Raw genomic sequence first — 21,641 nt, 5'->3', positions numbered from 1 at the left:
TGGCGGGGGACCCGCCTCTTAAAGGGCCCGCGGGACCGCGCTGCGGGCCGCCCCCCCCAGCCCAAGGAGCAGCGCACGCCGGCCGGTGCTGCAGCTTCTCTTTATTGGTGGAGCCGTTCTCGGGCAGCCCAGGCCCGTGGGAGGGGGGGGTGTGTGTGGACACAACCAACACGCGAGACGCGGGGGGGGGCTGCAAGGGGAGCACGGGAAACTGGGAGCCAACACCCTGCCCCCACCCCGACAGGGAACTGTCCGCCCTGTCCGCCTCGGATCTGGGGGAGTGACCGGGGAGGGGGGGCGGGACACTGGAGGGTCACCTCTCCCCTTCCCCCCCACGGGGCAGGGACAGGCCCACCCTAAGGGCAGGCAGCGGGCAAGAAGGGACCCCCCTGCGCTAACTCCAACAGACAGCGGGGCAGGACTCACTACGGGGAGAGGGTTTTAAAAAAACTAAACGCTTCAAGTAGATTTTTTTTCCTTTTTTCTTACTATTTTTTAGTGACTGAAGGTCTCTTCCCCCTGCTGCTGCTGCACTGGGTGGTGTTTAGCAACCTACATCCACGCTAGGGCCAAGGGGGACATCACAAGCGCTGGCTGGTCGAACACAAGGGGCAAGGGCAGGGGGCAGGAGGGGGTGCAGGGGCCGCGGTGTCGCTCAGGGAACGGGCACCACGCGCATGGTGTTGGTGTAGCCGGAGCCAGGGCGCCAGCCCGTCAGGACAATGACCAGGTCACCACTCTTGAAGAACCCGCGGGCTTTGCCTAGGAGAGAAGAGAGGGAGGTGGGCGAGGTGCAGAGCATCACAGCCGCAGCCCCCCGCCGCCCCCCCGGTTCAGACCCTTCTCCTCTGCGGCACAGAGCTCCAACCCCACAGCGCAGGCGCCGGACAAAGGAGCCATCCCGCTGCTGGCCTCTCCTGTCCCTCAGCAGCAAGGAGCATCAACGGCTCCAGTGCCCACCACCTCGAAACCAGCCTGGTTTGTTCCTACAGCTGCAACAAAGCCGTTGTCCCCTTTCCCAATCAGATCCGGTCGTGCTTATGCAACTCCCCCACCTCGCCCCGTTTCCCAAATGGATCCCGTTGCCAGTTCACAGAATGACAGGGGCTGGAAGGGACCTCTGTGGGTCACCCAGAGCAGGCTGCACAGCACTGCATCCAGGCGGGTCTGGAATATCTCCAGAGAAGGAGACTCCACAACCTCCCTGGGAAGCCTGGGCCAGGGCTCTGTCACCCTCAGAGGGAAGAAGTTCTTCCTCATCTTCAGCTGGAGCTTCCTCTGCTTCAGTTTGTGCCCATTGCCCCTTGTCCTGTCGCTGGGCACCACTGAAAAGAGTCTGGCCCCATCCTCCTGACACCCACCCTGCAGATATTTGTAAGCATTTCTAAGGTCACCTCTCAGCTTTCTCTTCTTCAGGCCGAAGAAGCCCAGCTCCCTCAGCCTCTCCTTGTAGGAGAGATGCTCCAGTCCCTTCATCATCCTCGGAGCCCTCCGCTGGACTCTCTCCAGTAGCTCCTCATCTTTCTTGAACTGGGGAGCCCAGAACTGGACAGAGTACTCCAGATGAGGCCTCACTAGGGCAGTGTAGAGGGGAAGGAGAACCTCCCTCGTCCTGCTGGCCACACTCCTCTCGATGCACCCCAGGATCCCATTGGCCTTCTTGGCACCCAGGGCACACTGCTGGCTCATGGTCAACCTGTCGTCCCCAGGACACCCAGGTGCCTCTCCACAGAGCTGCTCTCCAGCAGGTCCGCCGCAAGCCTGTACTGATGCATGGGGTTGTTCCTCCCCAGGTGCAGGACCCTGCACTTGTCCTTGTTGAACCTCATCAGGTTCCTCTCTGCCCAGCTCTCCAGCCTGTCCAGGTCTCGCTGAATGGCAGCACAGCCTGCTGGTGTATCTACCACTCCTCCCAGTTTGGTGTCGTCAGCAAACTTGCTCCTCTCCCTCTGTCACCAGTCCCCACCAGTAACCCCAAAAGCACCATGGAGGGCCTGAATAACACAGATCCCACGGGAGCGTTCCCTGGGTGAGGCGGGAGCGGCGACACTCACCGACATTCATGCCCAGGTTGACCCGGAGGTCCACGTCCTCCGCCCACGCGTCATGGGCTGGTTCCTTGCACAGGACAGGGAAGATGCCACGGTAAAGGTGGGCCTGGCGTGCTGTCTGGTCGTTACGGGTCACAGCGATGATGGGAGCCCGTGGGCGGTACCGGGATACCAGGTGCGCTGACCTGCAGGGAGAGCGGACACGAGGTGACGCACGGCCCAAGGGAGCACAAGCAGCAGCGAGGTGTCCCCATCACCCTGGATGGCCACAGGAGAGGCTGGCAAGAGCCGAGTTCAGCTCAACGCGCTGCTGAATTCCCAGTTCAGCGACTGGGCGGACCACCACCAAAGGCCATCCCTCCGTGACAGTCCCATTCCAGTCTTGTGATGAACGTCACCTCCCCCACGAGTTTGGGAAGTGCCATCTGCATGTTTTGGTCCCCAGAACAAGCCCTCCCTTGTCTCCGTTGCTATGTTAAGATGGCGAAGTGCCATTTACTCCGGCCTCTGCCAGCAGTCCTCGGCATCTCAGTGGGGGTCCCCACAAGCTCCCTCCACTTCGAGGAGCGCCCGGTCTGCGGGACAGAAAGAGCCCGCGCCAGCAGCTCGCCAAGGAGGAAGCCACTTGCCTCCCAGCCACGTTCACTTGCCAAAGCCAGGGAAGGGGCTGGTTCCTCCGCACCAAGCTCTGCTCTTGCATGCGCCCAACAGGAAGCAAACACAGGCAGGGCCACAATTTGTACTGGGAAGTTGGGCACAGAATTCTTAAAAGGCCTTAACATAGCAAGCACCACACACTGGGTGGGGACTGCGACTTCCCTGCTCTGGGCACCGCTTACAGAGGGCGCCTGCAAATAAACAGAGATTAAAACTACGAGGCCATGACATTTACGGCTCTGCGAACACGCCAGCATCTCCACTAGCTTTTGCAGCCTTGTTTAGTGGAGCCAAGCTCAGCAATACTCAAAGACTGTGGCTTATAGGAGGCAGTAGCAGTCTGCTCGCAGCACCTAAACACACGTGCCAGCTCTCAGACAATCTGCCCCACACTGTCCAAGCAGCCTCCCGGTAGCTCAAGGAGATCCAGGTACTCAAAGGCTGTAACAGAACCCACGGCTAAAAATATTCAAATACCAGAGTTCAGATCTCTTTAAAAAGGTCAAGCGTAAGACTGGAACCTTTGATAAAGAAACATTAGAAGCACGAGGGTATCCAGAAACTCTGTGCTCTCAGTCGCTTCTCATCCCCGCGGGAAGCGGCTGCTTCAGATCCCTTTGAGCTGTCAGCGTAGGTGAGGGATTCACCGAGGGTCCGGATCTTCAGGTAGACCATGCCCAGCGCACATCATCACATCTCTGCTGCGGCACTATTTCTTTGGTCCGAATCCAGTGCAAGAAATTCAGATCCTCTTCCAGAAAACAGACCGAGACTTACAGTCAGACGTGCTTTGGGAGTGGGCAGCCTAGCTCCTCCAGATGAAAAAGCTGACCAGCGAGGCTTTGGCTCCCTTTTCACCACTGGAAGAGCGAACCTCTCCTCAGCGCTGTCACTGCCGCTGGACAGAAATCCCAAAACACGTCGTTCCAGCACAGCGGCACTGCTGCCTCTCACCTGCAGCCCAGGCGCTGGGAGCGCAGCCTGCTGGGTGCCTGCCTGCTCAGCGAGCTTACTCGCAGGCAGCCATCAGGAAGCCCCTCAGAGGAAATGCCCAACGCTTTTCAGTTTCCCTGTCTAACAGTCCTAGGCTAAGCTGACCCTCTTCACCCTTTGGGCTCAGGCCAGCAGGGCTGGTGCCTGAAAGGTTCAGCAAGGGACCAATAATTTGGATGCTGTTACGAAAGACCAAGGCCTTGATTTAAAAAAAAACAAACAAAAAAAAGATTCTGCATCCACTGAACTTCTGCCTTACTGTTAAATCGAGGATTTCTTGCCCAGAAGTCTGAATCCATGCTGCAACGCTTATTTTCCCTTGACTCTTCCAGCCAGCGCCGCTGGCAGAGATGCCCTTCGGAACAGCAAGGGGAGGCAGGCTCAGTGCTGACGCCACGCTGGCAGAGGCAGGCTGAGGAACTTGGAGACTGACGTTTGAGATGTCTGCCCATCTCCCGAGGAACCAGCACTGCAGGCAGGCAGCCTGGGCACCTGGTCGCTGGCAAAACCCGGGCTTCACCATTACAGCTCTAGTCTCTCAGAGCCATCATTCGCGAGTCTCGTTCCCCCACCCTGTCACAAAGTCAGCTTGACCTGAGGGAATCTGTCACCTCCTACCTTCCAGACTTGGTGAGAACAATAATGGCCCCGCTGCAGCACTTGAAGGACGCTTCCACAGCGCCAACAGCAGCGGCCTCCGTGGGATCACAGTTGAGGGCAGTCAGACGACGCAGTTCCTCAAACAACTGCCTGTGAAAGATGGCAGCTTCGGCCTCCCGGGCAATCTATAAGAGCAACACGCGTTCGGGAAGACAACACTCACGTCAGTCGCTCGGGGCGGCACAGGGTAAGGCGAGGTGCTCTATCAGCAGATGTCACACAAATACCATCGGCTTTTGACGTTATTACAAGTCGTTTGACACGCTGGTTGATGGCTGCAACCCTCAGCCACCCAAACAGCACAGCCTTATAGAGGAAGCATTTGATCCTTGAGGTTTCTGGTCTGAATTGGTGGCACCTGCTGAGTCACCTCGCCCTGCCGAGCCCACACTCAGGTGACACTCATGCCAACTGCCAGGCACTCTCACTCTGCTCCTGCCTACCTACAGTCCCTCCCTGCCACTGAGACGAACTCGGCTCAGACCGCAGCAGTTATGCAAGGCTGACACCATAGCAGCAAGCTGCTTGCTAAATATTTGCAGTGTTAGAACAGAGTGTGGGTTTTTTTTTCCCCTCAAGGAAACAACGGGCACCAAGCCCCCTCTCTGAGCCCTACCTGCCAGACTCAGTCAGAACTATCAGGGCTGCAGCTAAGCACTTAAAAGAAGCCTCCACTGCGCCAACTGCCATGGCATCGGCAGGGTCCCTGTTGTTAACACTGAGGCGGAAAATCTCTTCGAACAGCTGACGATGAAACATTGCGGCCTCAGCCTCACGAGCGATCTGCAGGCCCGAGTCAGAGGGAAGGAGGAGAAAAGAGGAAAGAAAAGAAGGAAAGATAGACCAGAGTAACATGAGATCACGTTAATTTTCTTAATTGTCATAGTAACACATGCAAGAGGATATTAAAGGTCAAGCGGTGAAACTCTTTGGCTCTCAGGTTGTGAATTTGTTGGACGCAACAGAGTCTAACATGCCACAGCCGCGCTGGCTGGTCCACCACACTGCGTTGCTGGCAGGCCCTGGTCGCTGGGCAGGCGCTTCGCAGGTGGCATTCTCCCTATATTTTAGGGTCCTTTCAGAGCAGGCAAATGCAGACTGCTTTTCAAGGACGGCAGCAAGCTCCACACCTCCTTCATATTCTCCTGACACCACGCAGCACTGCTGGAGCCGTCTTCATGGAGCCAACACGCAAGCAGTGCACTTCCAATGTCACCCTGAAGCTGGGAGACTGTCTCTCGCAGCTTCATCAGATTTAGTTTCGCTTCAGAGCCAATACAGATTTAGTTAAACTTGCGAGCCAATAAAGTTGCACCTCCAAGTGCTGTACCAACTTCCCTTTCGGTAACAGAGAAATAAACAGGAACAAGTCTTCCTTATGGGGTTGTCACACCACATGTGCTGGGGTATTCGTACAGCGCCAGACTTGGATGGACGAGAGGTGCAGAGGCACAGTAAAGGGCTTTCCCTTCTGACTAAGCACCTGCAACAAGTTCAGCAATCTATTCCATCCAGCACATGGGGAATCACTCACATTTAAAGACAACTTTCATCTCAGAAGGCTGCATTAGCCCCTGACAACCCGATAAAGAAGGCTTGCAGAGACTGGAAAAGCATGCAAAGGTTGATCATCTTTTCAAGGACAACTCCATTCAGTTACTCAAGAAAGTGAGCAGCCGCTCCACCAAGTGTGACGAGTTGATGTTAAGCAGAGACTGAAGTGCCCTTAAAGTGAAAGCTTTGCAGTTAGACCCCTTCCAAACAAGAATTTTGGTACTCTAGCATTAATGAGTTATTTTATGTGATGCTAGGAATTATTCCTGTTCCACAGATGTCAGTTTAAGCCAAAGTAGTTAAGTATCTTATGTCTAAAAATAACAGGACACATGTGACAGGCAGGAACAGCAGTCCAGTGCCAGCTCTGGTCCTAAAGCAGTCAGTTTTGGTACTGCTGGCTTTACACTTGCCGTCAGATAAAACGGAAAAATTTGCCTTGAAACGCTTCCTCCAAATGCAAGAGCTGGTAGCCACGCCATTTATTGTCCGCTCATGGTCCAAAGGCCGGCAGCTCTGCGCAACACGCAGGGTGAACCTGCGTGTAGAGGGAAGCCTGCACTCCCCAGTTGTAAGCGAATATGCGTAAGCACGAGTCTGCTCTGACAGTGGCTGCGGAAGGGCACAGCAATTCTGAACTCCTCATCACAGCTAGCTTTACTCACACGGAGTGGCTAGAGCGTTTCCAGCAGGAGCACAGGTAGAGATAGCAGGGTGGAGGTGGGAGAAAGGAAAACGGAGCAGCTATTTGATCCTTGGTCCCATCAGACAGAATGGCCAGGGCAGCATTTGAAGACAACTGTGGATTGTGGACTGGAATTGAAGGAAGCGCACTCCCACAAGCAGGCCATAGCCTGCCCAATATCTGGAAGCTTGCTACTCAACTCGAGGCACAAGCCGGTTTTGTCACAGAGATGCCAGCTACTGAAGAGCAAGCTCCTTCCTACGAGGCTCGCTGGGAAGGGATTGCTACGCAAAACCACTACAGAGTCCCAGGCCAGGGATAGACAGGATAAGTCTTTTAGAGAGGTGCAAGGATACAACATAGCGCAGAGCTTGATCGCTCTCAGCATCACTGCCCATGTTTGCTGTCTGCATCTCACTACAGAGGGAGCTTTACCTGGAATAATCCTGTGGCGGGACTGGGTAAACTAATGCACAAACCCAGACTGACACCAGTTTCAGGTTGGTGAGTGCATACAGGAGCTGCTCTTTACCCAGTGCTCTCTCCCTGCTATGACTGCTTCAGATGGAAATATTCCTCTGCTCTGGCCACGCTGCAGATTTTCAGACCGTGCTTGTTCAGGGCACTGTTGCTGGGCAGGGCTCCTCTCAACTAGCACCAAGTGATTTAGTTCAGATGAAAGATCCTCACTGTAGGAGGACGTGCTCCTATTGTCACAGAGTTGGCACCTTGCTGTCTGTGCCATGTCACATTAAATCAAGGGAATCTCTATTTGCTCCGCTGCACAGAGGGTTAAAGCCCTCAGTATTTCTGCAGAGGCCTAGCAGAGCAAACACACCATTCCCAGGTCTGCAGGAAGGGCAAAGCACGGGCACCGGATCCTGAGCTCAGGCTACAGGTCCAATACAACCTGTCCGAGTTTAAGAATTAAAGGCCAGGATGGAAACCCTGGTGCAAGGTTTGCAAGTTTCCAGCTCTTGGCAGACAGTCAACCCTCGTGATTTAGGCAGTGAACACAGAGGAAAAACCTTTTAGATGCACCATTAGTGTTCAGCCTGTAAACCCATAGTCACTGCCCGGCAATCCAGTCATATTTTGCATTTGCCACATGCAAAAAACACCACTCCGCACTGACCAGACAAAGGCAAAAGATAGCTACATAATGCACTGCAACCAAACACTAGCTGAGCTGATTAGTCTACATAACCTGCACTGCAAATAAAACTGGTGAGAGTTATCACTGCTGTGATTCTTTATTGGCTGAAATGCGAGCTGGGTGAACTCAAAGCAGAGCAGAGATTTCTGGCAGTTCAGGCATGTAAAAATATGGTGCTGTCAGTACTGGTGCAACAAACACCCCCAACACCAAGCGCACCAGGTGCTGAATGCAACAGTGCTGTAAATCAGACCCACGAGCCTCCCCGCCCCCCGGAGGAGTCAGCCTTTCATTATCTAGAGATAAATGGCTTAGGCTGTTCCTTGACCTTGCAGAAGTTTAAGGCATTTAATACAGCAAAACAAATAGGGCATTTGGAGAAACTCATACCAAGGTGACAGCAAGCACCCCTTTAGCCTAGCCTAAACAAAAATTAATATGAGAAATCTGAAGTTTTAGGTTTCAGAGCACTGCGGAGCAGTTCTCAGCTCTGCCCGACAATAGTTCGGAGCGCACAAAGTGAGGTTTAGCATCACAGAAGCATTAAGGTTGGAAAAGACCTCTAAGATCATCAAGTCCAACCGTTTCAGGCCCTCAGGACCGTGGTGGCTAGGTAAAGCAACACCCACAGCGGGAGCATGAACAAAGAAATTGCTACTTTGAACTGTTAGGTGCTGCCACCTAGCACCAGACACACGGAGATCTTCAGGTGCCTGGCTCAGATGGAAGATACCAGGCAACAGAGCACTGCTGCTTTCAGCTGCAGACAGGCTCAGAGCAAAGGCAGTACTCACAGCGTGCTGCATGCGCACAGCCTCCAGCGGGTAGTCTCCCTTGGCAGTCTCTCCAGAGAGCATGATGCAGTCTGCTCCATCCAGGACGGCATTAGCAACATCGCTGCCCTCGGCACGGGTCGGGCGAGGCTTCTTGATCATGCTTTCCAGCATCTGGAAGAGAACAAATCCAAAGGAGTCAAGACACCGCAGAAGGAACCAGCTGCTTTTTCACTAGTGCACTTCAATACACTTTACAGACAGAGCGGAAGACGGGATGCAGCCTTAGGGCCGTGGGAGAAGAGCTCTCCCTTGGGTACAGGGCAGTGAGGGGCCTGGTCCCTAACCAGCTTGGAATTAAAGCACCTACCAGCGAGAACAACCACCCATTTCATTTTGTGCCTGTTCCACATTTACTCCTTTTCCAGGATTTTCCAGGAGATTTAAGCCACACAGCATCAGACACAACACTCCTACTTTCCAATTTAACTTTTCAGCACAGGGCTCAGTCCAAGGAACTCTGAGCTCTTTAGAGCAGCGTATTTGCATTAGACATCTATATGGAAAGCTCAAATCCTCAGGTGCTCAGCTCCCCCTCCGCTGCAGCTCACCACTGGGCAAACATCACTCATTTCCTCATGAAACACCATCCGGGGCAGCGTTTGTCGCATTTCAGTAGCGATACAGGAAGAGGAAGGAGCACACGCCGCTGTAAATGCAGAACCTTGTCTGATGACCACAGTCTAGAGCCAGGTTTCGCCTCTGCAGCCTGCACACGGGGCAAGCACAGCCAGGAAACAGGCCCTGCCAGTGCCCGAGGGCTGTCCGCACACGATCCCTGCTGCAACCAGCAAAGCTGAGCACCAGCTCTCCCTCCCTCGCAGCTCCCAGGATAACGAGACAGACCCTTTGCTCAGGTCCTTCGGATACTGCAGTGTGGGCGCATCTTCTAAGACACCTGGGAACCTCAGCAAGTCTTCTCTGTTAAGACACAGATGTGCTGCTACAAATTGCAAGGCTAAGCATAACCTATTAATTTTCCCACAATTTGTTTAGTCTGCCCAAAAGGCTCATACTGCACGAAGTTCCAAGAGGCAAAACCCTTCAGCAACCACACAAGAGGTCCCACAACCTTACTGGGGAAGATCACCAACACATCTTGGCACCTCACTCTCTAGTGAATGCCGTCAAGCCACGACAGCTACTGGCCCTGCCAGACTTGGGTAGTCACCAGCTAGCACTGCGTTTTGAGTACCTGAGTGGCACAGATGATGGGTTTGCCAGCCCTGTTGCAGCGCCCAATCATCATCTTCTGAGCGAGGAAGACTTTTTCCGCAGGGATCTCGATTCCCAGGTCACCGCGGGCCACCATAATGCCATCGCTGGCCTCCATGATCTCATCAAACCTGACAGCAAGAGAAAAGGTTTGTTACCCCATTTGTTCCACAAAGCACCTTCCCATCTGTTCTGTCCTCCCCTCTCTGAAAGGGAACATGGCTCTGGAGCACGACACGCAGCTGTGCTATCAGCACATGGGCTTTCCACGTGCCGTTGCGGTATCCTGTAATGTCAAAGTATGAGAAAGAACAACAAGATCAAGTCACAGCACACAAAAAGTGCTAGGCAAAGCTTTCTAAAGCTATACAAAGACAGACCGAGAGGGGCGTGACCTAATCCGAGATATTTCAGTCTGGTAGTTTGTCACAGACTTGGCGATTCCCAAGCATTACCTCACTGATTTGCGTCCAGAACAGCAAGTCTGTTCAGGTTTGAGCTCACACTCGCTACAGACTATCGCAGATTTTTCAGGGATGCCGGGAGTCCGTGACATTGTCCCCTCAAGCTCAGGGCCTGTGATAGTTACACAACCCACTGCTCACACTGCAGCTACGCCAAGTCCCACGCACATAGTGTTAAGTGACAGCCTGCACTACCACCTCAATACTCGGACTAATAAGTTTGCTGCTGCTGGCAAGCCAGAGACCAGGAGTCAACCAGGAGTCCTGACGACAGCACGAAGGGGCTGTCTTCTTCTGTTGATACAGGGCAACAAACCTGAAGCATCACCTGCGTGAAGCTCACCTGCGCACACCCTCGTGGTTCTCGATCTTGCTGATGATCTTGATGTTCTTCCCCTTTTCCCCTAGCACCTTCCTGACAGCATGGACATCAGCAGCTTTGCGGATGAAGGAAGCAAACACCATATCCACATTCTGCTCCACACCAAATTTTAGGTCCTGAATGTCCTTTTCAGAGACCGCAGGCAGGTCGACAGCGGCGCCAGGCAGGTTCACTCCCTTCTTGCTGCCAAGCATGCCACCGTTCTCGACCTCAGTCATGACACAGTCCTTGCCTGAAACAGATGCGTTCCCACGGTCAGTGTTTACCAGAAAGCTCCCCGCTGCCAGCTCCCACACCACCTCCTTGCCTGAGAAGAGCAGTGCCAAAAGCAACCGCACATGATAAAAACACACCACCGCTCTCTTCATCGGATTCATGTAACACACTAGCTTGCAATTTACACGTGGGAGCACAACAGACCAGTACAAAACCATTTCTATGCTGTTGTCGGAGAAGATGCCAGGAGCCTGGGACTGCCTCCCCAAAAAAAGCTACCAGGTTGTGCTTCTGCACACTGGAGCCCTGTAATACAAAACTGAGCACCTCAAAAGCCTCACTCGCCTCCATCTCCCTACACGCTCTGGGAGTAAAGGCAATACCTCGAGACCAGAGCAGCTCAGGCAGCACTATAAAGGAAGTATCGTTGAACTAACCTTACGCCTACATTACCAGTTAAAACTAGTTCTGCCTCTAACCACAAAACTCAGGGCCTATGCTGTAAAACCAGTTAAATCCTGCATTAAAAGTATGAATTAGCCTTTCTGAAGTATGAGTTAGCTAAACAGGCTTTGATAACGAGCACTGGTATGTCCCTACCACACATTCACCTTTGAAGAAGGGTTTTAGGTGACAGTCCAGTAAAATCTAGCTGAAGTTATCTTCTGCAAACTTGCTACAGTAGAGAAAGTTTTGCTCAAAGTCTCACTACAGCATTAAGAACCATGTACTCCTTTACTGAGTAGAGAACTGCAAGCTAAAAAACATTCAACAGAGGGAAAGCGCGAATATGTATTAAGAAAGAAACAAACAGGCATAGCTGGAACGGTTGTTACCTACCTTTCTCCTTAACCAGCAAGGAAATTAGACCGTCATCCACATAGATTTTGCTGCCAACATCTACAACCTTGATGAGATTCTTGTAGTCCACCCACAGCACATTCTCATCGCAGCTCTCCATGAAAGCATCATCCAGGGTGACTTTGAGCGATGCACCCTTCTTCAGCTCCACTTCCGCTGTGCCACTCTGCACATCAAAACATGGGTTTCAGCAAAACCAGTAAAAACCAGCACAAAACCACCTCCCAGCTTGCAGCACTTCATCCCAGTTTTTGGTAGCTGGCTCATCATTTTGAGACATTTTCAGTTTGGAAAAGGCCACAGGCATAAAGCACTATCTAGTCTTACATGGTAAAAAAAGTGGGAGAGAAAAAAAAAAACCCATCTACTTACTCCCTTAATGAGTCCAGTTCTGATTTCAGGTCCCTTGGTATCCAGTGCAATAGCCACAGGCCTGTAGGTGATGGGATCAGAGGCAAAGCTCTCTGTAGCTTCTCGCACATTCTTGATTGTGCCCTCATGATACTGGCAAGGGAAAAAAAAAGATTGAAGCGTTCAGCCTGTTTCTACTCCACCACTTATGAAAAAGACCATGACGCGCCCCAAACACTGCCCAAGCTGACAGCTCTGCTCTTACATTAGGCTCAATTTCAGTCGTATCTTCAGAATTTAATTCAGACTGAGCTTCCAGAAAAGCAGAGTGTGAGGACACAAGGGCCTTTCCCGCACAAAAGCGGAGTCCAGCAGCTAACTAGCTGTGCCTTCGGTGACCCCAGTTCTAATCCCAGAAGGACAACTTGAGGAGACACCCGGGCGCTTGACTGAAGTGATTTTCCATCAGGACATACACGCGCCATTTGAAGATGGCCCACCGACCAACCGGCCTTTAGAAACAACGCTTCCGAAAGCTTAGCTGCACGTCTGCCTATTCAACACAGCAGAACATCAGCAGTGCTGGCAGCTGGATGATCCTGTGCATGGAAACCCTGCTGAACGCCAGGAAAACGGCGCAGCTAAGCTACTGCCACAGGTGGCTCTTCTCCTACTCCGTTCAGAGCACGGAAGGGAGGATGCCGTCCTCTGCACTGCCAACTCCCAGCCTGACTCCTCCTTATCAGTCCCACAGGTGAGCAGACAGACAAGCTTTTTTACAACTCTTTGGCATAAATTTCCCCTAAAGATAATGTCCTCCTAGAAAATCCTTTATCTATTTAAGTATTTGCATCTTATTTCGAAAGCCAAAGCAATCACAGATGGAAGTTCAAGACTCCAGCACCACACACCCTGCTTTCAAACTTTCACGTGCACAAGAGCATTTTGCCAACGTTGCCTGTGTCAGCAGAGACAGTTCTGTGGCCAAACTCCTGTCCCAACTACCCCAAATGAGCTTCAGATGGCCAGCAGATCAGTTTACTGTACTTGCTTAAACAACAGTAAGAGATAACCTTGACTGCAAGTTGTGTAACACTTGACAGTTTTGCAGATAAGAAATACCCCTTCCCCTCCGTGCCACAGGCCAACAGTGTTTGACCTGGCTCACTTGGAAACACCTGGCTCCCCCCATGCCACAAGCCCCACACACCGACTTCAGTTTCGTGGGGACGATAATCCAGCACCAGGAAGCTGTGGCCAGAAAATGCCATGCTAATGATCACGTGCATGCCCTTGGCCAGAGGTTCACTGCAACTGCTAGCTCTTTAGAGCAGGAAAAAATATTTAGCTTATTGACTTGAGCATGCAAGCTGAGATGGAGAATGCCCTGACCCTTCCATGCACTGCAGCCTAAACGGATGCAGTACAGAAAACCTGCCTGAACAGTGCTACTATGTTTATCTGGTCCCAGTCACCTGGGATTTTTCCTTTTTAGTTTGTTGCTGCTGACTAGCTCGCTCCTAGGGAGTCTGAACTCCTGAAGAGTTACAAATGCAGGCAGAACTGGAAGTAAAAGCAATTTCTTTTCCTACATAAAAGGGTTGCAGGCAGGTTCTAGAGCACCTCTGTTAAAGTTGAAGCCCTGTTGAATGCTTTAGGGTGGACACAAGAACTGAAGAGCTCACAACAGATGAAAACCCTTTAGGGCTTCCCTAGAAACGGGAGCGTTTTGGAGGAGCCAGGAGGGGACTCAGACTGAAGACTGGCTACGGCTGCCAGGGAAACTCAACAGGAGATGACAGCAAGACCAGACCCTGCCGCAGTCTAACCTCATCTGTACGAAATGCGCAATTAGACCTCACCCGAACCAGAAAGCCACAGTCCTTGTCCTCGACCTCAGCTAACAAGTACACAAACCACAGGAGCAGCTCCACTGGGCAGTAATGGTGTGAAAATTCCCAGTTTCAGCCTGGCCACCAACTCCCTGACGAGCCACCCAGCTGCAGCATTTGACTACTGAGAGGCAGAGTCATTCCACGCTTCCCTTTCTTCAGGCATTCTGCTCACTGCAGCCCAGGCACCAATGCTACCCCGGGGTACTTAGTCAAGGCCTGACGATTCTCCACAGTTAAGCACCAGACCTTTCGATTCTGACAACGCCCTATGGCCTTTAAAGGCCACGAGGGCGAGAGGCCAAGCCGTTACACACCGCGAGGCTCACGGTTCAGTAAGTAAAGCCACCTTCAGCTGCTACTGGCTACTGCCTGACATTTTGAAAGCTGGAGGGCAGCCAGGGTGAAAAAACCCAGTGGGAAGGCTCAGGGCAGCATTCTAGGCAACCTGGAATGGGATCCTCGGCTCCTCCAGTATCGCTGAGGATCTCATCTATTTATATCAGTAAGGACCCGTCTGCCACGAACAGTGTTGATTTCTTTTGACCTTGTTCTTAGCAGCTCACCGCACCACCTCCCAAGTACCATGGTGCTAACCTCATGACTGCCAGGAACACAACCGCAACAGCTGGTTAGCCGAGCAGACCCATGAGTTCAATTCTCTCAACTAAGCACAGTAATTACTTCAAATCACTAACAGTTTTCTTTTGAGAGAAGGTTATTCATTGATCACTGGCTTGCAAAAGCCCCAGCAATAAAACAAGAAGCGAGACAACAACTGATAGCTCGTACTCCTGCAGAGGCGCACAGCAAAACAGGAACAGATATTCCCGGCTCCCACCATTAACCGAGAAGCCACAGCTTTGTACAGCTAACGGCGGGGCATGAGGAAGGACCGAAGGATTTCATGGCAAGCAGCTGGCACAGAAGTGTCTGATATCAGTTACCTGGCTCCCTGATACAGAGATGGGTGTGGAACTGACTGGAACCGCTTTCAAAATGATTCAGAAAGCGCACCTTAATGTTATCAGCAACTACACAGGCTCAGTATGTACAACCAGCACACCTTCCTGAAAGCAGAGCTAAGTTTCACCTTCCCACACCACGGCTGGTCTGGACTAAGCTGGATGTCCCTCTTCCAGGAGAGAGAGGGTCAGCAGACACACACACGGCTCAGCCAGGGCCATATCTGCTCAGACACCACCCTCACCTCGTGGGTGCCGTGAGAGAAGTTGAGGCGGGCAACATTCATTCCAGATTTAATCATTTCCTTCAGCTTCTCCACCGAGCGGGAGGCTGGGCCTAGGAGGAAGAAACAGTTTGAATATTAACTTCGTAAAATTAATGAGATAACCCACATATGCCAGGCTGTTATCACGTGGAAGAGGAAAAAGTGTAACGGATACAGACTTGCTCAGCGCTGAAGCAGCTCATCTCTACAGTATCAAAGACTGTTTTAACTTGCCTTGAGGAGTGCAGCAGAACCTGACCAGTTTTGATTTATCCAGCTACTGGATTCACTCCTAGCAATAACGTGGGCTAGGCAGACATGGGAAAGTCGTGTTCTTTCAACACACAAGTTCATCCCTGGCAAGGGATGAAAGCTGAAGCCTTCCCACAATTTCCCTAACAAGTTTCACCAGCACAGGAGTTCATAGCTGCAACTCTCTCCTATCTAGGAATCACCTACCGATGGTACAGATGATGCCAGTGTTTCTCGCAATGGTTGGCTCTGAGTCTATGTCCAAGCGGCACATGTGCTCCAGGAAGGTGTCTGCCATGGCGGCGTGCAGCTGCTGGGTCTGGATGAAAGCGGTCCCCACATCGTGGTGCTTAGACATCGTCGCTGGAATCCTGTGTCTAAAAGAGAAGAAAGCGATGCCAGGTTTAGGAATTGCCCAGACTTGCTCATCAAGCAGAGACACCAACACACCCACGTGATGAATATGGAGGTAACAAGAAGGCTGCTACTGGGTCATACTATCTTTATGTTCCTACTTGAGAGTCTTAGATACAGGCAAGACACACTTCTATTTCCATGGCATCCCCCACGTGCACCACCCAAAGCTCACCTGCCTTCTATGCAGATGTTCCCTTCATAGCTTCTCTTCATTGCCAGTCTTCCCCTGGAGCTACACAACGCAACAAAATTCAAGCACTTGAGTGCACAGGCAGAGATTCTGCCTCCTCCCTCCCAGCTCTCGAGTCTTTCTCCTACAGGCCTCGACTGCATTTCCCATCGCAACTGGGGACCGGGGCAGCTCGGCGCTAGCGTGACTGCAGGTACGCTCTTACGCAGGCAATCTTCTGCCGAGAAGCACCTAATCACGACAAAGTCCGCCTAAGCTTAAAATCAATCCTTTAAGCCTTGACAAGCAAGCAGACTTGAGTTGATTAAACACAACATGTTGGCAGAGAACATGTAAAAAAGTGAAGATTGTTTTTCAACATGCTTAAGGTCCCTCTGCAAACCAAAGAGGCTGCAGGTCTCCCCTGTCCCCTGCATTTCCCCTCACCCAGGGCAGCAGAAAGCCACCACAAGGTTTCAGACTTATTATTTTTTCCAAGCTTGGATTAAAAAAACCTCTCTAAAGTCAGGCTGCTTGCCTCTACAGCACTAGAGCATGCCCACAACAGCAGGAACAGCCTCCTGTCCCAAGACAAAGCTGACCTGAAGCTTAACCGTCCACTGGGATGGGAGGACACTGCTTTCCCAGCAGCGCCGGTGCCCCTGGGCATTTCCAGTTACACACCTTGGGTCACACCACAATAATTCTGTTCTCAAGTAGTACGGGCAGCTAAAAGCCGTTTGTGCTCTTCAACCTGGCCAGGCTAGACTGCCGGTGTTCAAAAAGCCTCTGGTAAGAGTGATGCAAGGTGGCTACCAGCACAGGCTAGTCAAGCTTCCAACAGCGGTTTGACTTCAAACTTCACCCCGCGGGCACGCAGAGGATACTGAGAGCAGGCTGCTCTTTCAGCATAAGCAGCCTTCACCTACGAGAGATGCCTTCAGCATGGCGCTGACAGAAACACAAGCTGCTGCTCAGCTAAAGGCATGGACAGAGCAGGGGTTTTGTTCCACCCACCCCAAGAAGACAAAAAAATAAAACCAAATAAATCACAAAATGGTGCTAGCTGTGCACACTGGCTAGTTCAGTGTATTCATCTTTGAAACAGAGGCACTAACAAGCCCAAAAGCTTTGTCAAAGCTAGCAGGGCTGACCAGAATGAAGCTGTGCCTCTAAAGAAGAGGCCGGGAGATCCCCTGCCAGCCGGCCATGTGCCCTCCCAATGCTGCAGAGGCTCTGTTCGCTCGCGCCGATGCTCCTCCCCTCAGCCACTTCTGCTCCGCAGAGCTTCCGCAGAACTTCCCTGCGTACGTGCAGATCGTGCGGATACTCTCGCAGGCAGCCCTGACTCACCATAGCTTCACTCCCATGCGGCATAAAGGAGTCAGCCCAGCGAAAACCATAATTTGTCCTGGCAGAGCCTCCTTTCCCTCAGCCCTGCCAGAAGCTGCTGATTCACCGGAGTCAGTACAAGAAAGTCTGCCCACATGAAAAGCTCGACAAAGTCCCATTATTACAGGAAAACTCGCTGGTCAGACCTGAAACATTGTGTTTTAGCCCTCTAACACTTGCTGCTGCATCCTCCAACACCTGTGGAGCAGCGCCGGCTTCTCTTGATGCCTCAAAAAAATAAGCCTTTGCTGGGAATTCACCCCCACGTAAACATGGCTGAGGGGGTCTGCACAGCTTCTGGGAACGAGAGGAACCCAAAACAACGGGACCCTGAGACAGAAACTGCATACAGAGCATGACTTAGAGGTTTTTGAAAATAGGCATGCAAGTTCTCCCTACCTCATGGGAATCCCCCCACCCACTCAGGTCATCTGCAAATAATTTTAACCCCCCTAAAGTCTTTAAAAATATATAATGAGAAAGGAAAGTTCAGTTCTGAGTCACAAGTTCCTTTCACAAGACTTCCCAGCAGTTCAGTGAGCTCCGAAAAATTTATCAGAGACACTGTGACCTTGTCCAGGGGCGAGAGCAGAAACGCAACAGCCGAAAAGTACCCCAGATACCCATCTGCCTGCAGCACCGTGCCCTGCTACCAACAGCTTCACTTTCAATACTTCCTCCTGCCTCCCACTGCCATGTATTTACAAAGCATCGACTGAATTCTGCTGGAAGGACCAGCCTCATAAAAAACATCAGGAATGTCTGGCATTTCCCACTACTCATTCCCCACTACTCCAGACTTGCTTTTTTTTAATATCAAGCAGAGGAGCAAGAACTTCAAGGACGCCCGAAGACACAGAACACCCAGCCTGGGCTGAGCAAGGAAAGCAGGGAAGCAATACCCTACAAAGCCTGAATGTTTCCAGCACTGAATAAATCTAAATCCCCTCCTCAAGGAATAACAATTAAATCCCCAAGTTTATTACTTGGGCTGCCTGTGCTTCAGGCAGGGCATCCTAAAGATGTCTGGTATCTCCCCGGCTCTCGAATATTCCAGAAAGAGCCATCTGAGGTCAGGATGACTGGTTCGGCAGTAGCAGTAGCAAGGTGACGATCTCCAGACAGCTCATCCTGCGATTCATGGGCTGAGAGAAACCCTAAACCCACAGCACCTCTCTGCCCTTGGGGATGGAGAAAGGAGAGGCAGCAGGAATCCCCGCCCCGGCAATCCCCGCCCTGGGCCAAGCCTTTGCTGTTATCAGTGACAAAGGGAAGTGGAAACCGCAGCAAGGAGGCCTCAGGGACCATCCCCAGGCAGGACTGGCGTTAACCACTGCCACGCTGGACAAAGATGGTTTACTGCAGCAGGGAGGGTCACCATGGGCAACGATTCCTGTTTTATTGGTCAGCCTCATTCACACAGCCTTGCTCACGCTGCAGAACAAGGCTGCTCATGCCCGGTGTCCCTGGCCAGAGGCAGAAATGGTTTGAGTTAGCACTTACACTTGAGAAGGGCAGGGTTATGAAACCGGGCAGGCCTTCAGATTCCCAAAAAAAGCCTGCAAAAACATCAGCTTTGTTCATTCCAGAAGCTAAAGGCACTCAGCCACAAAAAAAAAAAAAAAAAAAAAAAAAAAAAAATCCAGCTCTGCTGCGAAGCAGGCTTTTAATACAGCCTGTCAACCCCCCTTCCAGAGATGGAGGACAACATGTTCTTCTGCAGGGGGTGGCGTCGCACCGTTACGTAAGTACAAGATGGCCACCCCAAAATGCCATCTCTTTTCTGCAGCGCTGGACAGGACCCAGGAGGCACCACCCGCTCCCGGCTGGCACACGCCCTCCCCAGCAGCTCCCCAACGGAGATGCCCCTCTGGCTTTTCAGCAAATGAGTTATGTGGGCTGGGAAGGTCAGGCCAGCCCGCACGGTGCTGTGCGACATCAGCGCTTTGCCTGCTCGTAGATGGATTAGACATCAGATAAGACTTAGCCGAGCCTGCCCTCCCTAGAGGGCAAGAGCATACAGGAGGTGTAACAAAAAAATTAAGCAGTAGAGGCAACGAGCATCAGGTGTCTGGCGACAAGAAAGACTTATCTCGAGGGTATTTGTAGTGTGGGCACACCTACCGATTTAACCTTGCAGCTTGTTGCTCCGACAAAGGACAAGGAGGAGCCTTTCAGCCCAGCCCCACACCAGCAGAAGCCACCTAGCTGCCTTCAAGGAAGCTGTATTTTTGCATTATAAAAGAAAGTTTGGGGTTTGTTTTTACATTTCAGTCTGACTGTAGGTAGAAGCACGCACCCCTCTGCTGCATTCCCAACTGCAGGATGGAGATTTGCTGCGCGCCCATCTGCGGACGGCAGCTTCAAGGTACTGCAGCCCCATTCCCTACGTGCCATCCATCACCGCAAGCTGCAGCGGCCCCATCTTCCCCCAGGGAGAACAACGGCCACGGCCCGGCAGGAGATAAAGAACCAGCACGTGGTCCAGCCAGCCTGGGAAGCGTTTTGTGTGTATTATATTAAATTATCAGCTTGGCGTGTGGAAAGAGAATTCACGCTGGCATTGGTTCACTCTGGCTAATGCCAATAAATCAAGGCTTTTGTAAAATTTACATGATTTAGGGCGGATAAAGAAGTAGGAAGTTCAGAAAAACGCAGGCTGCTCCAGCAATGGGCTTGGAGGCAGCGCCACAGTCTCATTGCCTAGTGAAAGTAGAAGTTTCTCAGAAAGGTTTCACCAGCAAAAGTCTGTGCTTCAAGCACGTGGCTCGCAGCAGAGCTTCCTGCCTTAGTAGCAGAGGCCTTCATTACTCTGGGGATGGATGGGAAAGGAGCGGGCATCAGCAAGACCCAGTGGGCCACCAAACTTTAACTCCTCGCCATTAGCCTAATGATACCTGTAAATGTAACATTTCCATTTACTAGAGTGATTGTAATTAAACTAAAGTAGATCTTTGCTGTAACGAAGAATACCTGCTTAACCACCTTCTGACTGCTGAGTTTTCAGCTCCGGCTTTCCACAGCATCACTAAGTTCTGCTTTATAAATGGGATGCTGGGCACAAAATTATGTGTCGAGGACTGAATTTTTTTTTTTTTTTTTCTAATTAAGCACTCCTAGTTGCGCAACGAGCCCTAGAGTTTCCCCTGGAGGTACCCGGGGAAAGAAAACTCCTCTCGGCCACCCAACCTCCAGGCAAGTCAGCACCAGCCCTTCACGGGAGGCAGCCACAAAGTCACGGCCTTCACACCACGAACACCTCGCGGAACGCTGATGCCTGCGAGGCCGGGCCTGGCCGACATCCCGCCGCCTCCCGGGGACGAGGCGGGTCGTCGGAGCCCGCCGCCCGGGCTCCTTAACCCGAGGGCTGGCGGGGGGCTGCCGCTGCCCACCACTAAAACCGTGAGGGCAGGCACTCGGGGGGGGGTGTCCAAGCGCTGCGCTCCCTCTGACTCAGCCTCCTAGCGGACTCCGGGCCGGCCCCAGTCCTCGGGAAGCCCGGGAGATGCGGTGTGGTGCGGGCCCCGCGCCCCGGTACCCGCCGGTCCCTCGCCTCAAGGACCGATAACCCCCTCCCCCGCGCTGAGGGGACGGCGGCACGCGGCCCCACGAGGCCCCCACCTTCCCAGGGGGCACTGCGGCCGCACCCCTCCCCCCCACCTGAAAGAGACCCCCCTCCCAACAGCGGGAACGGGGATGCTGCCGGCGGAGGCTATGGCGGCGGGCGCCACTGCTCGCTCGCCGCCGCCCGCTGGCCCTCCAGCCGCCGTTACCTGCCGCCGCCCGGCCTCACCCCGCGCCCGTCCTCTCCGAGAGCCGCCGCTCCTCTGCGCGCCGCCCCGCCGCCCCGCCAAGGTGATCCCGGCCGTCCACAGCACCGCCTCCCGCCCCCCCTCACCCCCCCGGATCCCTCCGCCGCCCGCCCCGCGAGGGCGGGGGCGCCGCGGGGAGGTGGGGCGCCGGGACTCCTTTCGCCGCCGGACGCGGAAGGCGCGGGGGCAGGTGCTGCGACACCGCGCGCGCGCGCGCCTGCCCTGCCAGCCAATGAGGCGGCGACGTGCCGGCCGCGCAAGCGGCCGGAGAGCGGCCGCCGCCTTAAAGGGGCCGCGCCCCGCCGCGCCGCTCTTGAAGGCGCCGCGCCCGTCTTAAAGGCGCCGCGTCGGTTTTAAAGGAGCCGCGCCCCCGCAACCTCACAGCCCCCCCAGCGGCT

The 21,641-nt window shown here is 53.0% G+C and overlaps 1 protein-coding gene across 2 annotated transcripts; it reads right to left on the bottom strand.

The window, feature by feature from the left end:
• Nucleotides 1-86: 86 nt before the first annotated feature.
• On the bottom strand, nucleotides 87-21,290 carry PKM (pyruvate kinase M1/2). Of its 2 annotated transcripts, XM_075431427.1 has the most exons (11): nucleotides 21,205-21,290; nucleotides 15,661-15,830; nucleotides 15,181-15,272; nucleotides 12,100-12,231; nucleotides 11,707-11,893; nucleotides 10,612-10,882; nucleotides 9,785-9,935; nucleotides 8,551-8,703; nucleotides 4,978-5,144; nucleotides 2,055-2,236; nucleotides 87-762 (listed from the first exon to the last, which is right to left on the bottom strand). In XM_075431427.1, exons 2-11 carry the CDS (start codon nucleotides 15,809-15,811, stop codon nucleotides 656-658), a joined length of 1,593 nt encoding a protein of 530 aa, XP_075287542.1. In that variant the 5' UTR covers nucleotides 15,812-15,830; nucleotides 21,205-21,290; the 3' UTR covers nucleotides 87-655. The 2 variants fall into 2 exon arrangements, with proteins under 2 accessions (XP_075287542.1, XP_009934158.2); XM_009935856.2 differs by lacking the exons at nucleotides 4,978-5,144; nucleotides 21,205-21,290 and adding an exon at nucleotides 4,320-4,486.
• Between the last annotated feature and the right edge of the window lie 351 nt (nucleotides 21,291-21,641).

The sequence above is a fragment of the Opisthocomus hoazin genome, chromosome 10, assembly GCF_030867145.1.
Source record: "Opisthocomus hoazin isolate bOpiHoa1 chromosome 10, bOpiHoa1.hap1, whole genome shotgun sequence".
Classification (NCBI taxonomy): Eukaryota; Metazoa; Chordata; class Aves; order Opisthocomiformes; family Opisthocomidae; genus Opisthocomus; species Opisthocomus hoazin.
This window is presented reverse-complemented; position numbering and strand designations above follow the sequence as displayed.